This window comes from Tupaia chinensis, unplaced genomic scaffold (genome assembly GCF_000334495.1).
Source record: "Tupaia chinensis unplaced genomic scaffold, TupChi_1.0 Scaffold000070_1, whole genome shotgun sequence".
Lineage (NCBI taxonomy): Eukaryota > Metazoa > Chordata > Mammalia > Scandentia > Tupaiidae > Tupaia > Tupaia belangeri.
The window spans coordinates 1,473,512-1,487,722 of record NW_006159530.1 but is presented as its reverse complement, the minus strand read 5'-3'; the positions used below and the strand labels follow the sequence as shown (position 1 = coordinate 1,487,722).

Genomic DNA, 14,211 nt, shown 5'->3' with positions numbered 1-14,211 from the left:
GAAGGGATTGCGGCGTGGCTATCCCCCCTGGGGGGTGATTTCTCACTTTCTGTCTCTCTGTCTCTCTCTGTCTTTCTGGCTAGGGCATGCACCCTATAGAAAAAAAACTCCAAAAAGAAAAAAAAAATCACTATGCTAGATTTCAGAAAATGCAGGGGAGATAATGTTACGAATGCTCTTTTCTAAACAATCCACTTACTATTTAAAAAAAAAAAAAATCAGAGCAATACGGTAGAAAAGTCCCACTAAGGAGTCCAGCAGGTGGTGTGGAGGTTAAGGCACTGGATCCCACATGACCAACTCCACGGTTTCCTTCTCAGACTGGCAGCTTGGAAATCACACCAGGCGTGCGTGCGTGTGTGTGTGTGTGTGTGTGCGTGCTCAAAATCCTGAGAGGCGAATGGAGAAGTGACAGCGGCATGGGGGTGGGGGATGATTTCTCACTTTCCCTCTGCCTCTCTCTGGTGAGCACACGTACTCTATAGCAAAAAAATGAGAAGTACCGTTATGATTATTAGAAAAATGTCCTGTAGGCAGAAAAGGCTTTTACTGAATAATGATTAATTATTACAGTACAAACCTGAAGATTGTTTAGGGTTCAAATAAACATTCTTAATAAAGAACGAGATTGTATTAAACAAACATATTTTCTCAGTGTATCTCTACTAAAATAACAATCTTATCAAAGCTTCTAATTGTTTCTTTCTTGTGATCTCAACTTTATAAAAACAAAGGTTTTCCAGTTGTACCTCTGTATTCTATTTTCAACAACTGGCTAGAAAGTTTCAAAAATTAAATTAAAGCAAGGTCATTCATAAACAAGGAGTACTGCTTATGTAGTAATCCTTTGGAAATAAAGAATTTTCTACCACAGGTGTCAAAATGCCAAATATCAACTCAATAATCACCAGACAGTTTGAAATCTTGGGAGGAGGGGGTTTTCCTTGATACACTTGCCAGCATCTTCCTACTACATGAAATATAACATTGGGAACCAGCAGTTAGCATAATGGCTATGTCGCTGGACTCCCACGTAGTCGACCGCGGTTCCCATCCTGGACCTGGTGGCTTAGAACTCACGCCAGGCGTGTGTGCATGTGTGCCCAAGATCCCGAGAGGAGAATGGAGAAGGGGTTGCAGCGTGACCATCGCCCCGGGGGGTGATTTCTCGCTTTCTGTCTCTATGTCTCTCTCTGTCTGTCTGGTGAGCGTGCACACCCTATAGCAAAAACCTCTCCAAAAAAAAAAAGAAAATATAACGTCATCATCTTCACAATGACAGTGTCTTCTCTGTGATAACTTACTGCAGAAACCTAATTTTGTTATGACTTTCTGGTAAGAGGATATAGTTCAGTACAAAGTCTCCTTCTCCACCCCACTCTGTAAGCCACAATAAATACTGCTCCCTTGACACTAAGCCAAAAGGAAGTTTGCTTTGTACCTTTTTATATAATACTTAGTTCCGGATTAGAGTTTAAATGAAGTCATAGTTACAGACTAGTTCCGCAAATTCCAGTGGAAAGGTCATAAAGAAGACTCAAACTGTAGGAAGTCTTGACTGTTGCTTATGTTCCCTATCACACAAGGCCAGTGCTTTGACCTTCCCTAGAAGATCGTACTAGGACTTCAGCCCCTTAAGATCTCAAAGAGATAGGCAGCTGTTACACTAGAGGGTAAGAAAAGGTCTGTACTAGCCTTTTTGAAATACAAGGAAGGAGGGAAGAACTTGTGAATCCAAAAGCAGTAAGTGTTATGGTATCACTAAAGCCCTCCATTCACAAGGATTCATCTGAAAGTCTTCCTCTCACATCTTAATGGCAGACACCTAGTCTAAGTAAAAAGCTACTTTACCATTACCAAGCATTTTAGATCTCAATAGCACCTCCTCGAAGAATATCCAACTACTCTCAAACCTCTTTTCTAATCTCCAAGCCCTTTTAAATAAAACCTTATGAAAGATCAAATACACAAAACAGAAAAAGTAGAGCTACTCTTACAGTGGGGAGATGAAGAGGATGCCTTAAGAAACAGCGTCCCAGGGTTAGAATCCCTAGGACTCTTTAGAACAGTCTGAAGAGTCTAAAGAAAGACAGAGAGGTACACAGAAGGTTGATAATGTCAGTTCTCATTTTTTTGGAGGGAAGAACAAGGATATCAAAGAATGAAAGACAAAATAAAGATAGCCATGATATGGTGCAAATATAGACCATAATATTTCATCTGTATTATTATACATCTATAAAAGTAAATATACAATCAAGCACTGTTTGGTAACATGAGCTAATGATGAGGTTGTAAGCAATCTCTATTATTTTGATATTGTTTTTGCAGTATAATATGTCTCGCAAAAAGGGAAGAAAATTATTCAGCCAATCTCCTATTAACAGATAAAGAAATGAGGCACAGGTCTGACAAAGACCATGTACAAACACTTGAGGGCTACAATACTTAATCAATCCGTACTCACATGGAGGAGATTGTAAAAATCACTGCTTTCAACGTCACCAAAAAGCCACACTGAGCTACTTTGCCCTATTTCTTAAAAGCATAAGTCAGTACTAATTATAGGAACTGGCTTTTACAAGGGGAGTTCAACAAGTTCACGGAAAAACGAAATTAAAGTACAAGTTTATTTTGGTACAAAAACAATTTTGACATGAAGGCATAGTTTTTTTTTGTGTTTTTTTTTTTTTGGAGAGATTTTCACTGTAGGGCGCGTGTGCTCACCAGACAGACAGAGACATAGAGACAGAAAGCGAGAAATCACCCCCCAGGGGGGATGGTCACGCCGCAATCCCTTCTCCTCCATTCTCCTCTCGGGATCTTGGGCACGCACGCACACGCACTCGGCGTGAGTTGTAAGCCACCGGGTCCGGGACGTGAACCGCGGTCGACAACGTGGGAGTCCAGCGACATAGCCATTACGCTAACTGCTGGTTCCCAAGGCATAGTTTTTCATACTATGTAGTTTCTGTGAACTTACTGAAAATGTCTCATATGATATGGTTTAAGATAAAAAAATGTTGGGACAATTCAACATTTACTGATCAACGTATAACCACAAACTCTGTTCTACCTGCTCTATGACACACAGAAAACGAGAACCAGGCTGCTCTTCAAGGGTTAACAATGCAATGAGGCAGACGGATGTAGAGTCTTACTAAAAGGCAGAATGAAATCAAAGTGTGAACTGTTGGGCTGTAGGGAGAGTCATAACACATTTTTACATAGAAAAACATAGAAAAATACAGTCATGACTTTCCTGACAACCTAGTCATTCCAACTTGGGACACTGAAGAGAAGGTCCTGGATCAAAACACCTACGTGGTGGGAACCAGCAGTTGGCGTAATGGCTATGTCGCTGGACTCCCACGTAGTCGACCGCGGTTCGCGTCCTGGACCCGGTGGCTTAAAACTCACGCCGGGCGCATGTGCGTGCGTGCCCAAGATCCCGAGAGGAGAATGGAGGAGAAGGGACTGCGATGTGACCATTCCCCCTGGGGGATGATTTCTCACTCTCTGTCTCTATGTCTCTCTCTGTCTGTCTGGAGAGCGCACGCGCCCTATAGCGAAAACCTCTAAAAAAAAGAAAAAAGAAAAGAAAAAAACACCTATGTGGTGAGTCTTAAAGAATAGTGTTAAGTACCTAAGAAATGACCTTACGAAGTGACCCAGTCAGAGAGAGAAAGGGCAAAGGCCAAGCTAAGGATAAACATGAGCAAAGGACCCAGCAGGGTGGTGCAGTTGATAGCTGAACTGCAGTGCTAAAAGACACAGGGCTGACTGTGGGTCCGGATCCCTGGGGCAGTCTGAGACACAGCCAGTGTGTACACAGGCGCTCAGGATCCTGACTAGCTGCAGGGCTGGGAGAAGGGGGTGGCAGCATGCTAAGACTCTGTGAAGGGGACCTCTTGCTCTCTCACGTGCGGGCATGTGCACACACTCTCTATCATGAATAAAAGATAAACCAACTTGAAAATGAAACATTAGCAAAGGCAAGAAAGGCCTAAGATGATGTTCAGGAAGAGGTGAATTGTTTGGTTCAATTAAAACACAGAGGGCAGTACATGTGGCAAGAAATACAGGAGTCAAAATTGGAAATATAAACAAGGACTAGGTTAAGACAGCTTTCAAATGAAGCCAGCTTAAACTGAAGCATTTGAACAGGAAAAACAATTCAGCAGAATACTGAAATGGAGTGAGAGAGACTAAAGACAAGTGAAGACTTGAATGAGAAAAGCCTTGAACAGGACATCAGAAATGAAAAGACAGTCGGGACCAGCAATGGGGGGCATCATAGAGGTCGCAGCAAGACCAGCTGTCACTTTCTGGTGGGTCACTGCGTTTTAGTAGTGTAAGAATTGAAATACTAGTTATGTGAGCCAGCTTTGTAAACAACTCTGGTTCATCTTACAAGCTCCAGAACAAACGTACACAAACTCAGTACCTTCACGTTCCCAGGTGTGGAGCTGCGTGTGGTCTCTGGTGGCACTGCCCAACACCTCTCGGGGGACAGGTGCCATGCGTGCATCTACTTTCTCTTGGTGTGAGGACTGGTTAAATCCTTCCATGGCCTTTTGGAAAAAGCAGTTCAGCTCTTCAAAATTCATGGCCTGTAGTTCTGCATAAAGTTCTACCTGTTGGGCTTCTTCCAGCTCATCCCAGAACAGAAGCAGGTGTTCTTGCCCAGCTTTGGCCAACCTGAGTTTGAGGTCATTAACGTCCATTCTGCTCTGATAGACAAGCTTTGTGCAAATAAGGGTGTAATGTCTGTACCTGTAGACCTAAAAGAGACACAGGCATTAACAGCAGGTCCAAGTCCAACCTCCAAGCCTCAGGGTTTTATCTCCCACCAAAGATAAGTACCATCAAAAATGTTCATGTTAAGGAAATTAACTTCTCATTTCTATCACTCAAGATTTGTAAGAGATCGCACCTATAACGCAATAATCATTTACGTTATGTATCAGGCACTGAGTACCTACACGGTCTCGTTTAGTTTTCAGTAATTCTACGGCACGCAGTTACTATCACCACTTTACAGGTGAGACTGAGACACAGAGAGTCTAAACGTCTAGCCACTCGTGGAGCTGGTGTGAGCCCAGGCAGTCTGATTCCAGGGCTCACACTCATTTCCACAATCGCTTGCCTCTGCTAGTTCTCTGACCACGAGTGACCAATGAAAAAACATTCGACTGCTTAATATTTGAGCTGTTGCCCTTTTCTCTCTAGTGGCAGAAATAATTGTGCCCTTGTAGTTAGAATACAGCAATATCCGGAAAGAGAGGACCACCTCTAATCATGAAAAATACGTTTCATTTCAACGGCAACTTATGCAGCAAACCAATCAAAACATGTCCATCATGTCTGTTCACTAAAAACTTGGACCTCATCAAAAAAGAAGAGCAATATACACATAATAACCAATGAATAAGTATGGTTTTGTTTGGGGATTTTTTTTTTAATTTATTTATATCCTCTACAAGCAAGAGAGACAGAGAGATAGCACCCCCAACAGGGTCTTCACATTGCCATCTCAATCTGCCCCCAGCCTCAGCCAGCCCCAGATCACTACAACACACATGCTCAGAGTTCACTGGACACAAACTCAGAACCTTCCCACGTTGGTCAGCGTCACAAAGAGCTACATTTTATTGCCATGTCACTGAAGAGCCTAAAGAAAATGTTTTTAAAAAAACATTCTGGGGACCAGCAGATGGTGTAAAGGCTGTGTCACTGGAATCCCATGTAGCCAACCGCAGTTCGAGTCCCGGACCCAGTGGCTTAAACTCACACCGGGCGCGTGTGCGTGTGTGCCCAAGATCCCAAGAGGAGAATGGAGTAGAAGGGATTGCAACATGGCCATCTCCCCTGAGGGGTGGTTTCTCTCTTTCTGTCTCTCTGTCTCTCTCTTTCTGGCGAGCACATGCACCCTATGGGGAAAACCTCCCCCCCCCCAAAAAAAAAAGCATTCTGTATAGGGACCTACAGGTGGTTAAGGATGCTGAACTCCCACATAGCCAAACACGGTTCAATTACTGGACCTGGCAGCTTGCTTTCCCACCTTCCTTCTCTCTTTCTTTCTGTCTCTCTCTCTGGTGAGTGCATGTGCCCTATAGCAAATTTGAAAAAACAGTAACAATAAATAAAATGAAATAATTGTTTTTTTTTTTTTAAGAAAGAAGTGTTGTGTGATAAAGCAGCAAAATGTTAAACTGTATTGAGCTGAAAAATAAGACAAGGAGGAGACAGTTCATCTGTCTGCCTACTATAGGCAAATGCAAGGGCAGATAGGGTGTTGTCCAAGAAGCCACAAAAGCAGCCTGATCGAGCTGTGCCTGGAGGCCTGAGCAGACTGCAGAGAGAACACTGGGCAACAAGCAGAGCCAGGCCACGCGTGGGCTGGCGAGCAGAGAAGACGCACGCTCTGCATAGAATGAAGAGAGACGGCAGGAGAGGGTGAGCCCAGGGAGAGCCTTGAAAACTAAGTAAAAAACCCAGGCCTGACAGAAGGAAGACGCCAATAGGAGACTGCTGAATGGGCGGTGTTGCCAGGCTTTAGAGAGATGACAGAAAGGTGCAACGGCACGGCACGGAGCCAACTATAAGGGACGACTGAAAGCTAGTTAAAAGGTTCTAGACAACTAAAAGGAAAACGAGTTAAAAGACAATGGCAAAGGGGTCAGCAGGTGTTGCAGTGCTTAAGGCACTAGACTCCCATGTGGTCAACTGTGGTTCAAGTCCCAGACCTTGCACTTGAAACACACTAGGTGTATGTGCATATGTCCCCAGGGTCCTGAGAAGAGAATAGAGAAGGGATTGCGATGTGGCCATTCCCCTTGAGGCGTGACTTCTCATTTTCTGCCTCTGTCTCTCCGGAGAGCGCACACACCCTAAAGCAAAAATCTCTCAGAAAAATCAACACGATTGCTGGGTTGGATTAGCTGCAGAGGAAATAAGAGTGAAAGGAATAAATGTGAGGGTTACTGTGAAGAATCGTCACTGCTCTGTAACTGCTTAGATGTGGGGGACAAAGGACGCTGCCCTCTCACCTCTTCCTCCGTTAGATTGTGAACAGTTCGAGCGTTGAGCTGAGGCACTTAACCTCTCCAGGCCTGTTTCCTTACCTGCACAGTGGGGTCAATAAGACTATCTACGTCATCACCACCATTAAGCATCAAACATCTACAAGCTCAGGCCAAGAGAGCCTACGTCCATGGGCCCCGCGGTGATGGAGACAGCACATGGCCCTGATATTTCACTCATAGTGCAGCAAGATGATTCTAACTGCTTTACAAACACCTCAGAACAACTCTACGGTGCTGTCATTGGGATTATTTTACATGAGAAAATAAGTCACAGAGATGACTTGTCCAAGATCCCAAATAGTAAAATGACAGAGCTGGGATTCAAACCCAGACTACCTGACTCCTAAATTCACACCCCTGGTCATTACCCATCCTGCCTCTCAGGAGAAAGGAGCCTTTCTATATCTCCCTGTGTGTATGGATGGGGAGAGGGAGTCCAAAAAAGGGAAACAATTTGTACCTGATTTATTCTGAAACATTAGGCACAACTCATGTTCTTATATCTGGCTCAGTTTATAGAAATGAATTCACAAGCCAATAGATATGGAGAAAGGGGTCCTGCCATGGTAGCACAGTGCTGGGTGCCCCTACCCAAGGCTGGGCCACACAGAAGGCCTAGCTCAGATGCCAGATCAACCTGAACATCCAACTAGCTGGAAGGCTGAGGCAGAGGACTGCAATGGCGAGACCCTGTCAAAATAACTATCTCCGGGGCCAGCAGGTGGCATAGTAGTTAAGGTGCTGGATCCCACATGGCCTACCGTGGCTCAAGTCCCAGACAAGGTGGCTTGAAAATCATGCCAGGCGCTTGTGTGCACACATCCAAAATCCCAAGAGAAGACTGTAGAAGAGAGTGTAGCCTGGCCATCCCCCTGGGGGATGATTTCTCACTTTCCCTCTCACTGTTTGTCTATCTCCTGCAAGCATATGCACCCTATGGGAAAAAAAAAAAAAAAAAACACAGAACAAAACAAAACCCCATATGCACCCTATGGGAAAAAAAAAAAAAAACACACAGAACAAAACAAAACCAAAAAAATCTACCTCCCCTACTTACCTCTTTCTCTCTCTTCTTATCAGAAAATGAATAAACAGGGACCAGCAGTTGGTGTTATGGCTATGTCACTGTACTCCCATGTAGTTGAATGCAGTTCGAGTCTGGGACTCAGTGGCTAAACTCATGCCAGGCGCGTGTGCATGTGTACCCAAGATCCCGAGAGGAAAATGGAGGAGAAGAGATTGCAGCGTGACCATCCCCCCTGGGGGTGATTTCTTGTTTTCTGTCTCTCCATCTCTCTCTGTCTTTCTGGCAAGAGCACGCACCCTATAGCAAAAACCTCTCCAAGAAAAAATTAAAAATTAAAAAAATTAAAAATAAAAGCACTGCTACTTTTTATTCTGCACTGGGCATGCCACTCCAAATTAGAAAAGCCCTAGACATAATTTCAATTTGCGTACACTCAAAAGCAAACCCAGGAAAGATACTACTCTCTAACAGAGACGGGCACGTAATTTCTGGATACCTTGACTTTCATCAGATGTCCTGCAAAACTGAAGCAACAGACCGGCTTCAAGATTCTTCCTGTAAAATCGGTTTCATAAAATCATCAATTACATAACTGTGCTGCATTTCTAACTTCTATTTTTGGTCTGTTAATTAGATTTACTGCAGGGATAGAATATTTCAATTGGGAAATGAATGAGACTACCAAAAAATACACTTTACAAGTTACCACTGATTCATAACCCAATTAAGCCTTCTAAATGAAATAAAAAATGAAACTTTATTGATTTTCGAGTCTAGCTTCCTATCACCTAGGACCCTCACTCCCACCTCCAAGTACTCTGTCAGTCTTTTCTATCTACTGAAATCTCACTCATGCTTAAAGGCTGCCTCACATAGTCCAGCTAGAAGTGAATCTTTACGGGGAACCAGCAGTTAGCGTAATGGCTATGTCGCTGGACTCCCACATAGTCGACCGCGGTTCGTGTCCCGGATCCGGTGGCTTAAAAAACTCACGCTGGGTGCGTGTGCATGCGTGCCCAAGATCCCGAGAGGAGAATAGAAGAGAAGGGATTGCGGCGTGACCATCCCCCCTGGAGGGTGATTTCTCGCTTTCTGTCTCTATGTCTCTCTCTGTCTGTCTGGCGAGCGCACGCGCCCTACAATGAAAATCTCTCAAAAAAAAAAAGTGAATCTTTATGGGTTTTAGAATCGAAAAAAGCTGACTTTTATCCTTGGCTCTATGACTCAGATATAGTCACAATACTTTCAATTTTCTGTATCAAAATGAGAACGACAGAAGTTTCTGCATAAGGCTCAGAGGCATGAGTTAAATAATCCTTACTATCAATGAGAAAATGAGGCTCAAAGAAGTTGAGTAATTTGCTCGCTGCTACACGTCCAGTGGGTAGAAATGAATTTTAACCCAGATCTGTGAGACTCTAAGACCTCCACTCTCTCCACAATACATCTCTCACAAAAGCAGACACAGTATTAGGAGTCCAACCCAAGGTCTCACCTAAAGGAGAGGCAGTTTAGGTTGGTGGTAACCAGAACTGTTCGAGAATCAGACGGGCTGCGTTCATGTCTCAGATCTACCATATTTGAAGTCTGTGAGCTTAAACAACTTACTGAACCTTTCCGTGCCTCGATTTTTCTCATCTTCAAAATGGGGATAAAGATGGTACTTCCTCAAAAGAAGCGTTTGGTATGTTGAAAAGCATTTAGAATAGTGCGTGGAAATAGAATGCCCACCATAAATGTTATTAGCTACTATTTTATAAGTGAAACTTGTACTCCAGAGCACTAAGTCATAGCCTTCTGAACATGAAGAGATGAAAAGAAATCAGCCAATAGAGCCTGAGGTAGCGTAGTGGTTAATGCACTGGACTCTGACATGGCTGACTGCAGTTCAAATCTCAGACCCAGGAGCTTAAAAATCATGCTGGGCACGCATGCCAAAAATTCCAAGAGGAGACTGGAGGAGAAGGGGTTGCGTTATGGCTGTCTGCCCCTAGAAGGTGATCTCTCACTTTACCTCTCTCTGTCTCTGTCTTGCAGTGTCTGTGCCCTATACAAAAAAAAAAAAATTTGTCCAAGAACCCATGAAAAGAAAATCCAGTCCACAGGAACAGTATGAAAAATGTGTTTAAGGAACAAGGTATTTGAGAGAGATGGGCGGCTGAACTTTTATCAATGCTGCTGTTTCTTTTGAATGGCTATGGGCCCACAACCTCCTTTGTCATTATTTACATGAATAGATTACTCCCGAAAGTTTCCTCTTAATGTGTAAATAACACATTAATAGACCATTTTAAAAGGAAACTATTAAACTTTCATGTGCCACTATTAGTCACCCAACAAATATCTAGTGAGCACTTGTTGCCTATCAGGTCCAGATCCGGGCAGCAGACACACACAGTGCAGAAAGCAGAAATCTACATGGCCAGGTTCCAGCAGAAAAATGTAGGTAGGGTCACGAGTCAAGGTGATGAAGAAAATCACGTGAGGAAGAAGCTACAGGGCAACAGGGGCGATGGCAGGCATCTCAGATGGGGTGGTCAGGCAGGGACTCTGCAGAGCTGAGTTTGAAGACACATCTGAAAGAAAAAAGGGGCAAGCCCAGTGCATCTCTTGGGGAGGAACATTCCATGTAGAGGAAACTACAAGCTCCCAAGACAAGAACCTGCTTGGCATGTTCAAGAAAGAATAGCAGGTCACTGCAGCTGAGCAGGGGGACTGAGGCAAAGAATGATTGGAAACAAGGCTAGAGAAGTGAGAAGAGATGGGATCAAGCAGTGGAGGTACTAAACTAGGGGTCTGGGAAGTCACAAGGGAATTTGGAGCAGGGTCTGATTCGGGTTTGAAATGAATCTCTGGTGTGTGTGTGTGTGTGTGTGTGTGTGTGTGTGACATAATGCGGGGTGACATAATGAAGGCAAAAGTCGAAGCAGGCAGATCAATTACGGAATACTATAGTCCAGACAACAGATGGTGGTGGTTTAGGGTGGTGGAAGCAGACTCTAAACATGGATCTCCAGGAGTAGGTTGTGGAGCGAATATGGAGAAAAGACAGACTCAAGCAAAGGTGACTCCAAATGCTGGTGCCATTTATCAAGAATGGGGAAACGCTAGAGTGGGAACACATTTAGAGCTACATCTGGAGAGTGGGGGAATCGATTAAACGTGAAATGCTACCTAGACATCCAAATAGAACTACTGATTATAGACAGCAACATATAAGGGTCTTCAAAAAGTTCATGGAAAAGGAGTATCATGGGAAAACAATGCCTGGATTTCAAAATATATATATATTTTTTGTACCAAAATAAACTCATACACAATATTTAAATTTCATTTCTCCATGACATCCTCTTGAAAAGCAATCTAGAGTTCAGAAGTGAGATTAGAGCTACAGAAAAAACTGTCACCGTCATAAGCATATATGATAAGTCCTGGACTAAAAGTGATCCCTTAGGGAAGGTAGGTAAATCCAAGGCCAAGCATTCGGGAGACAGAGCTTGGGCACTCACGAGGCTACTGAAAGGCGTTTCTTTTTCTTTTTTTTTCTTTTATCCTCCCAATTTTTGCGATAGGACCATGTGTGCTTGCCAGAGAGGTACAAAGAAACAGTGAGAGGGAAAGTGAGAAATCCATGCACCCCCTCGGGGGGATGGCCGCACCGCAATCCCTTCTCCTCCATTCTCCTCTCGGGATTTTGGGCATGCATGCACACGTACTCAGCATGTTTTTCAAGTCGCCAGGTCTGAGACTTGAACTATGTAGCCAACCATGCCAGATCCAGCCACCTTAACCTCCACATTACCTGCTGGCCCCTGAAAGGCTTTTCTATTGGTGTATACAGGTTTGAAGAGTTATGATGCTATTAGGGAGCAGTGGCATAATGGTTATATCTCTGGATTCCCACGTAGTTGACTGTGGTTACCCGGCGACTTAAAACTGTCTGGATTCCCACGTAGTTGACTGTGGTTACCTGGCGACTTAAAACTGACACCAGGCCCGTGTGCATGTGTGCCCAAAATCCTGTGACGGTGGCATACTGGATTCCCACGTAGTTGACTGTGGTTACCTGGCGACTTAAAACTGACACCAGGCCCGTGTGCATGTGTGCCCAAAATCCTGTGACGGTGGCATAGCCGCCCATGTGCATGTGTGCCCAAAATCCTGAGACGGTGGCATGTCTAACACCCCTTGGGGGGATGATTCTCACTTTCTCTCTCTCTCTGTCTCTCTGGCAAGCACATGCACTGTATAGCAAAAAAAAACAAAAACAAAAAACAAAAAAAAAACTCTTAAAAAAGAGTTATGATGCTACTATTATCTTTTCATGAGAGAGAGGGAACACGGGAAATGTAGATAACAGGAAGAGGAGAGAGAGGTATTTCGGGCAGGATCTCGCTGTCATGTCATGACCCTTCTGCCAAGCTTCTCGGTTAGGCAGGACCAGAGTCCAGAGTGCCTGGCCTGCTCAGGTTGGGCCAGAAACCAAACCCAGGTCTCCCGTGTGGTATGAGCCACCACATCACTGCACCCTCAAACTTGTGCCACCATCGTTAGGCCATATTTTTTAATTAGAACAACAACAAAAAACACATCACATAAAAAAGACAGTTGAGGGGGCAGATTTATATTCAACTATTTTCAAAGGAATAGGATCTTTCCTAAGGTCTCACATTACCGTTTTACCCAGATCTAAGGAGGCAGACTGTATAAGGAGACCAACATGCAACCAGGTAACACAAGAGGAAGTCCTGTTCTGGGTCCCTCCCCAACACTCAACCCTGAGCAAATCCTCCCACCTCCCTGTGCAGACATTTCCTCCTGGAGACAAGCCAACCACCCCTTCTCCTGTACCCTCAAGGCAGTAGAATGCAGAAGGGTTGACTAAAAAGCACATGCAAATATATTATTAGCACATTTTAAGATACAAATCAAACTCTAACGCCATGAGATCCAGTACCAAGGAAAGCCAGTATTTCCACCTACTCCTGTAGTCTCTCCCCTCTCCCTATCTCTGCTGGTCTGTGTAAGGCCCTCAAAATAGGTAACAAACCTCTTACACATTTTTAAAAACAGGAAAGGGATTGAGCCATAACCACTGGCTGAATCCCATAAATGCTTGGAGGCTTTCTTAGTCCTGGCTAAATCAGCCCACTGACTAAGAGTGAAGGAACACACAGCTGCCTTCAGTTTCCAGACTCTAGGGTTCGCACCTGGCGAATTTCACCTCCAAGTCCTGAAACCTCTGAACTACGCAATGACATACACGCACGATCAAAGTCGCTACTACCTGACTTCGGATTTCATGAACTCTGTACAAATAAACAGTGCAGCCTCTCAGCCAAACTTGATGAAACCTTCTGAAGCCATATGTGCCCCACATGTGTGCTCTCAGCCCTCCAATCCCCTCCTTCTGCTGGTCAAGCAAAGGCAAAACCCACACATTTCAACCCTCTGCCACCACCAGTATGAAAACAACACAAGAGGCAGGCAGGTTTTGTGCCGCAGGCAGTCGGGTCACTCCCGGGCACCTCCAGTCCTCCTGGCCAGCGCTCTCAATTCGTCTCATAGAGGCAGGACGTCCCAACTTGTTCCCATCTGTCAGTTCCAACCACAACTTGTCCCCCAAACTCAGCATAACTGTCCACAAGGCCCTGTTTGAGCCCCTCAAAGCCCCTCAAACCTTTCTGACCCAAGACACTGCCCCCACACCCCCTCCCCAAGGCCCGCACCCATGCCCGGGACCCTCACCCCATCCGGGCCAGCCACGTACTGCGCAGCCCAGCCCGGACCCGGCGCGACCGCGGGGCGCACCGAGCAGGCTGCAGAGCTGCGGCGGGCTCCTCGGCGTGTGCACGTACGTGCGAGGCGTGTCCACGTCTGCGCGCGTGGCCGCGAACGCGTGTGTGCTGCAGGAGCAGGCCCTCCGCCCACGGGGTCCCGGGCCCCGCAGCCCTTCCCCGGCTGGGCACCTCTCACCTCCCAGCGCGCGGCCGCAGCTCCGCTCGGCTCCGGCTCCTTCGGCGCGGCCACTCATCGGCGTCCCGAGCCCGCTCGGAATATATACCCTCATCCAGGGGGCCGGGGCGGCGGGGCGGG

The 14,211-nt window shown here is 45.3% G+C and overlaps 1 protein-coding gene across 5 annotated transcripts in view; it reads right to left on the bottom strand.

Moving 5' to 3' along the window:
* The window catches only part of UAP1 (UDP-N-acetylglucosamine pyrophosphorylase 1), a 42,398-nt gene extending 28,187 nt beyond the window's left edge, over nucleotides 1–14,211 (bottom strand). For 3 of the 5 annotated variants that reach the window (XM_006142243.3, XM_027767556.1, XM_006142245.3), the window contains exons 1-2: nucleotides 14,092–14,211; nucleotides 4,448–4,784 (exon numbers count right to left, since the gene is read on the bottom strand). In XM_006142243.3, coding sequence (XP_006142305.1) covers nucleotides 4,448–4,727 — 280 coding nt within the window. In that variant the 5' untranslated portion in view covers nucleotides 4,728–4,784; nucleotides 14,092–14,211. Of the gene's footprint in view, nucleotides 1–4,447; nucleotides 4,785–13,863; nucleotides 13,883–14,091 lie in introns of those variants that run through there. The other 2 variants (XM_006142244.3, XM_027767562.1) reach the window with 2 other exon arrangements.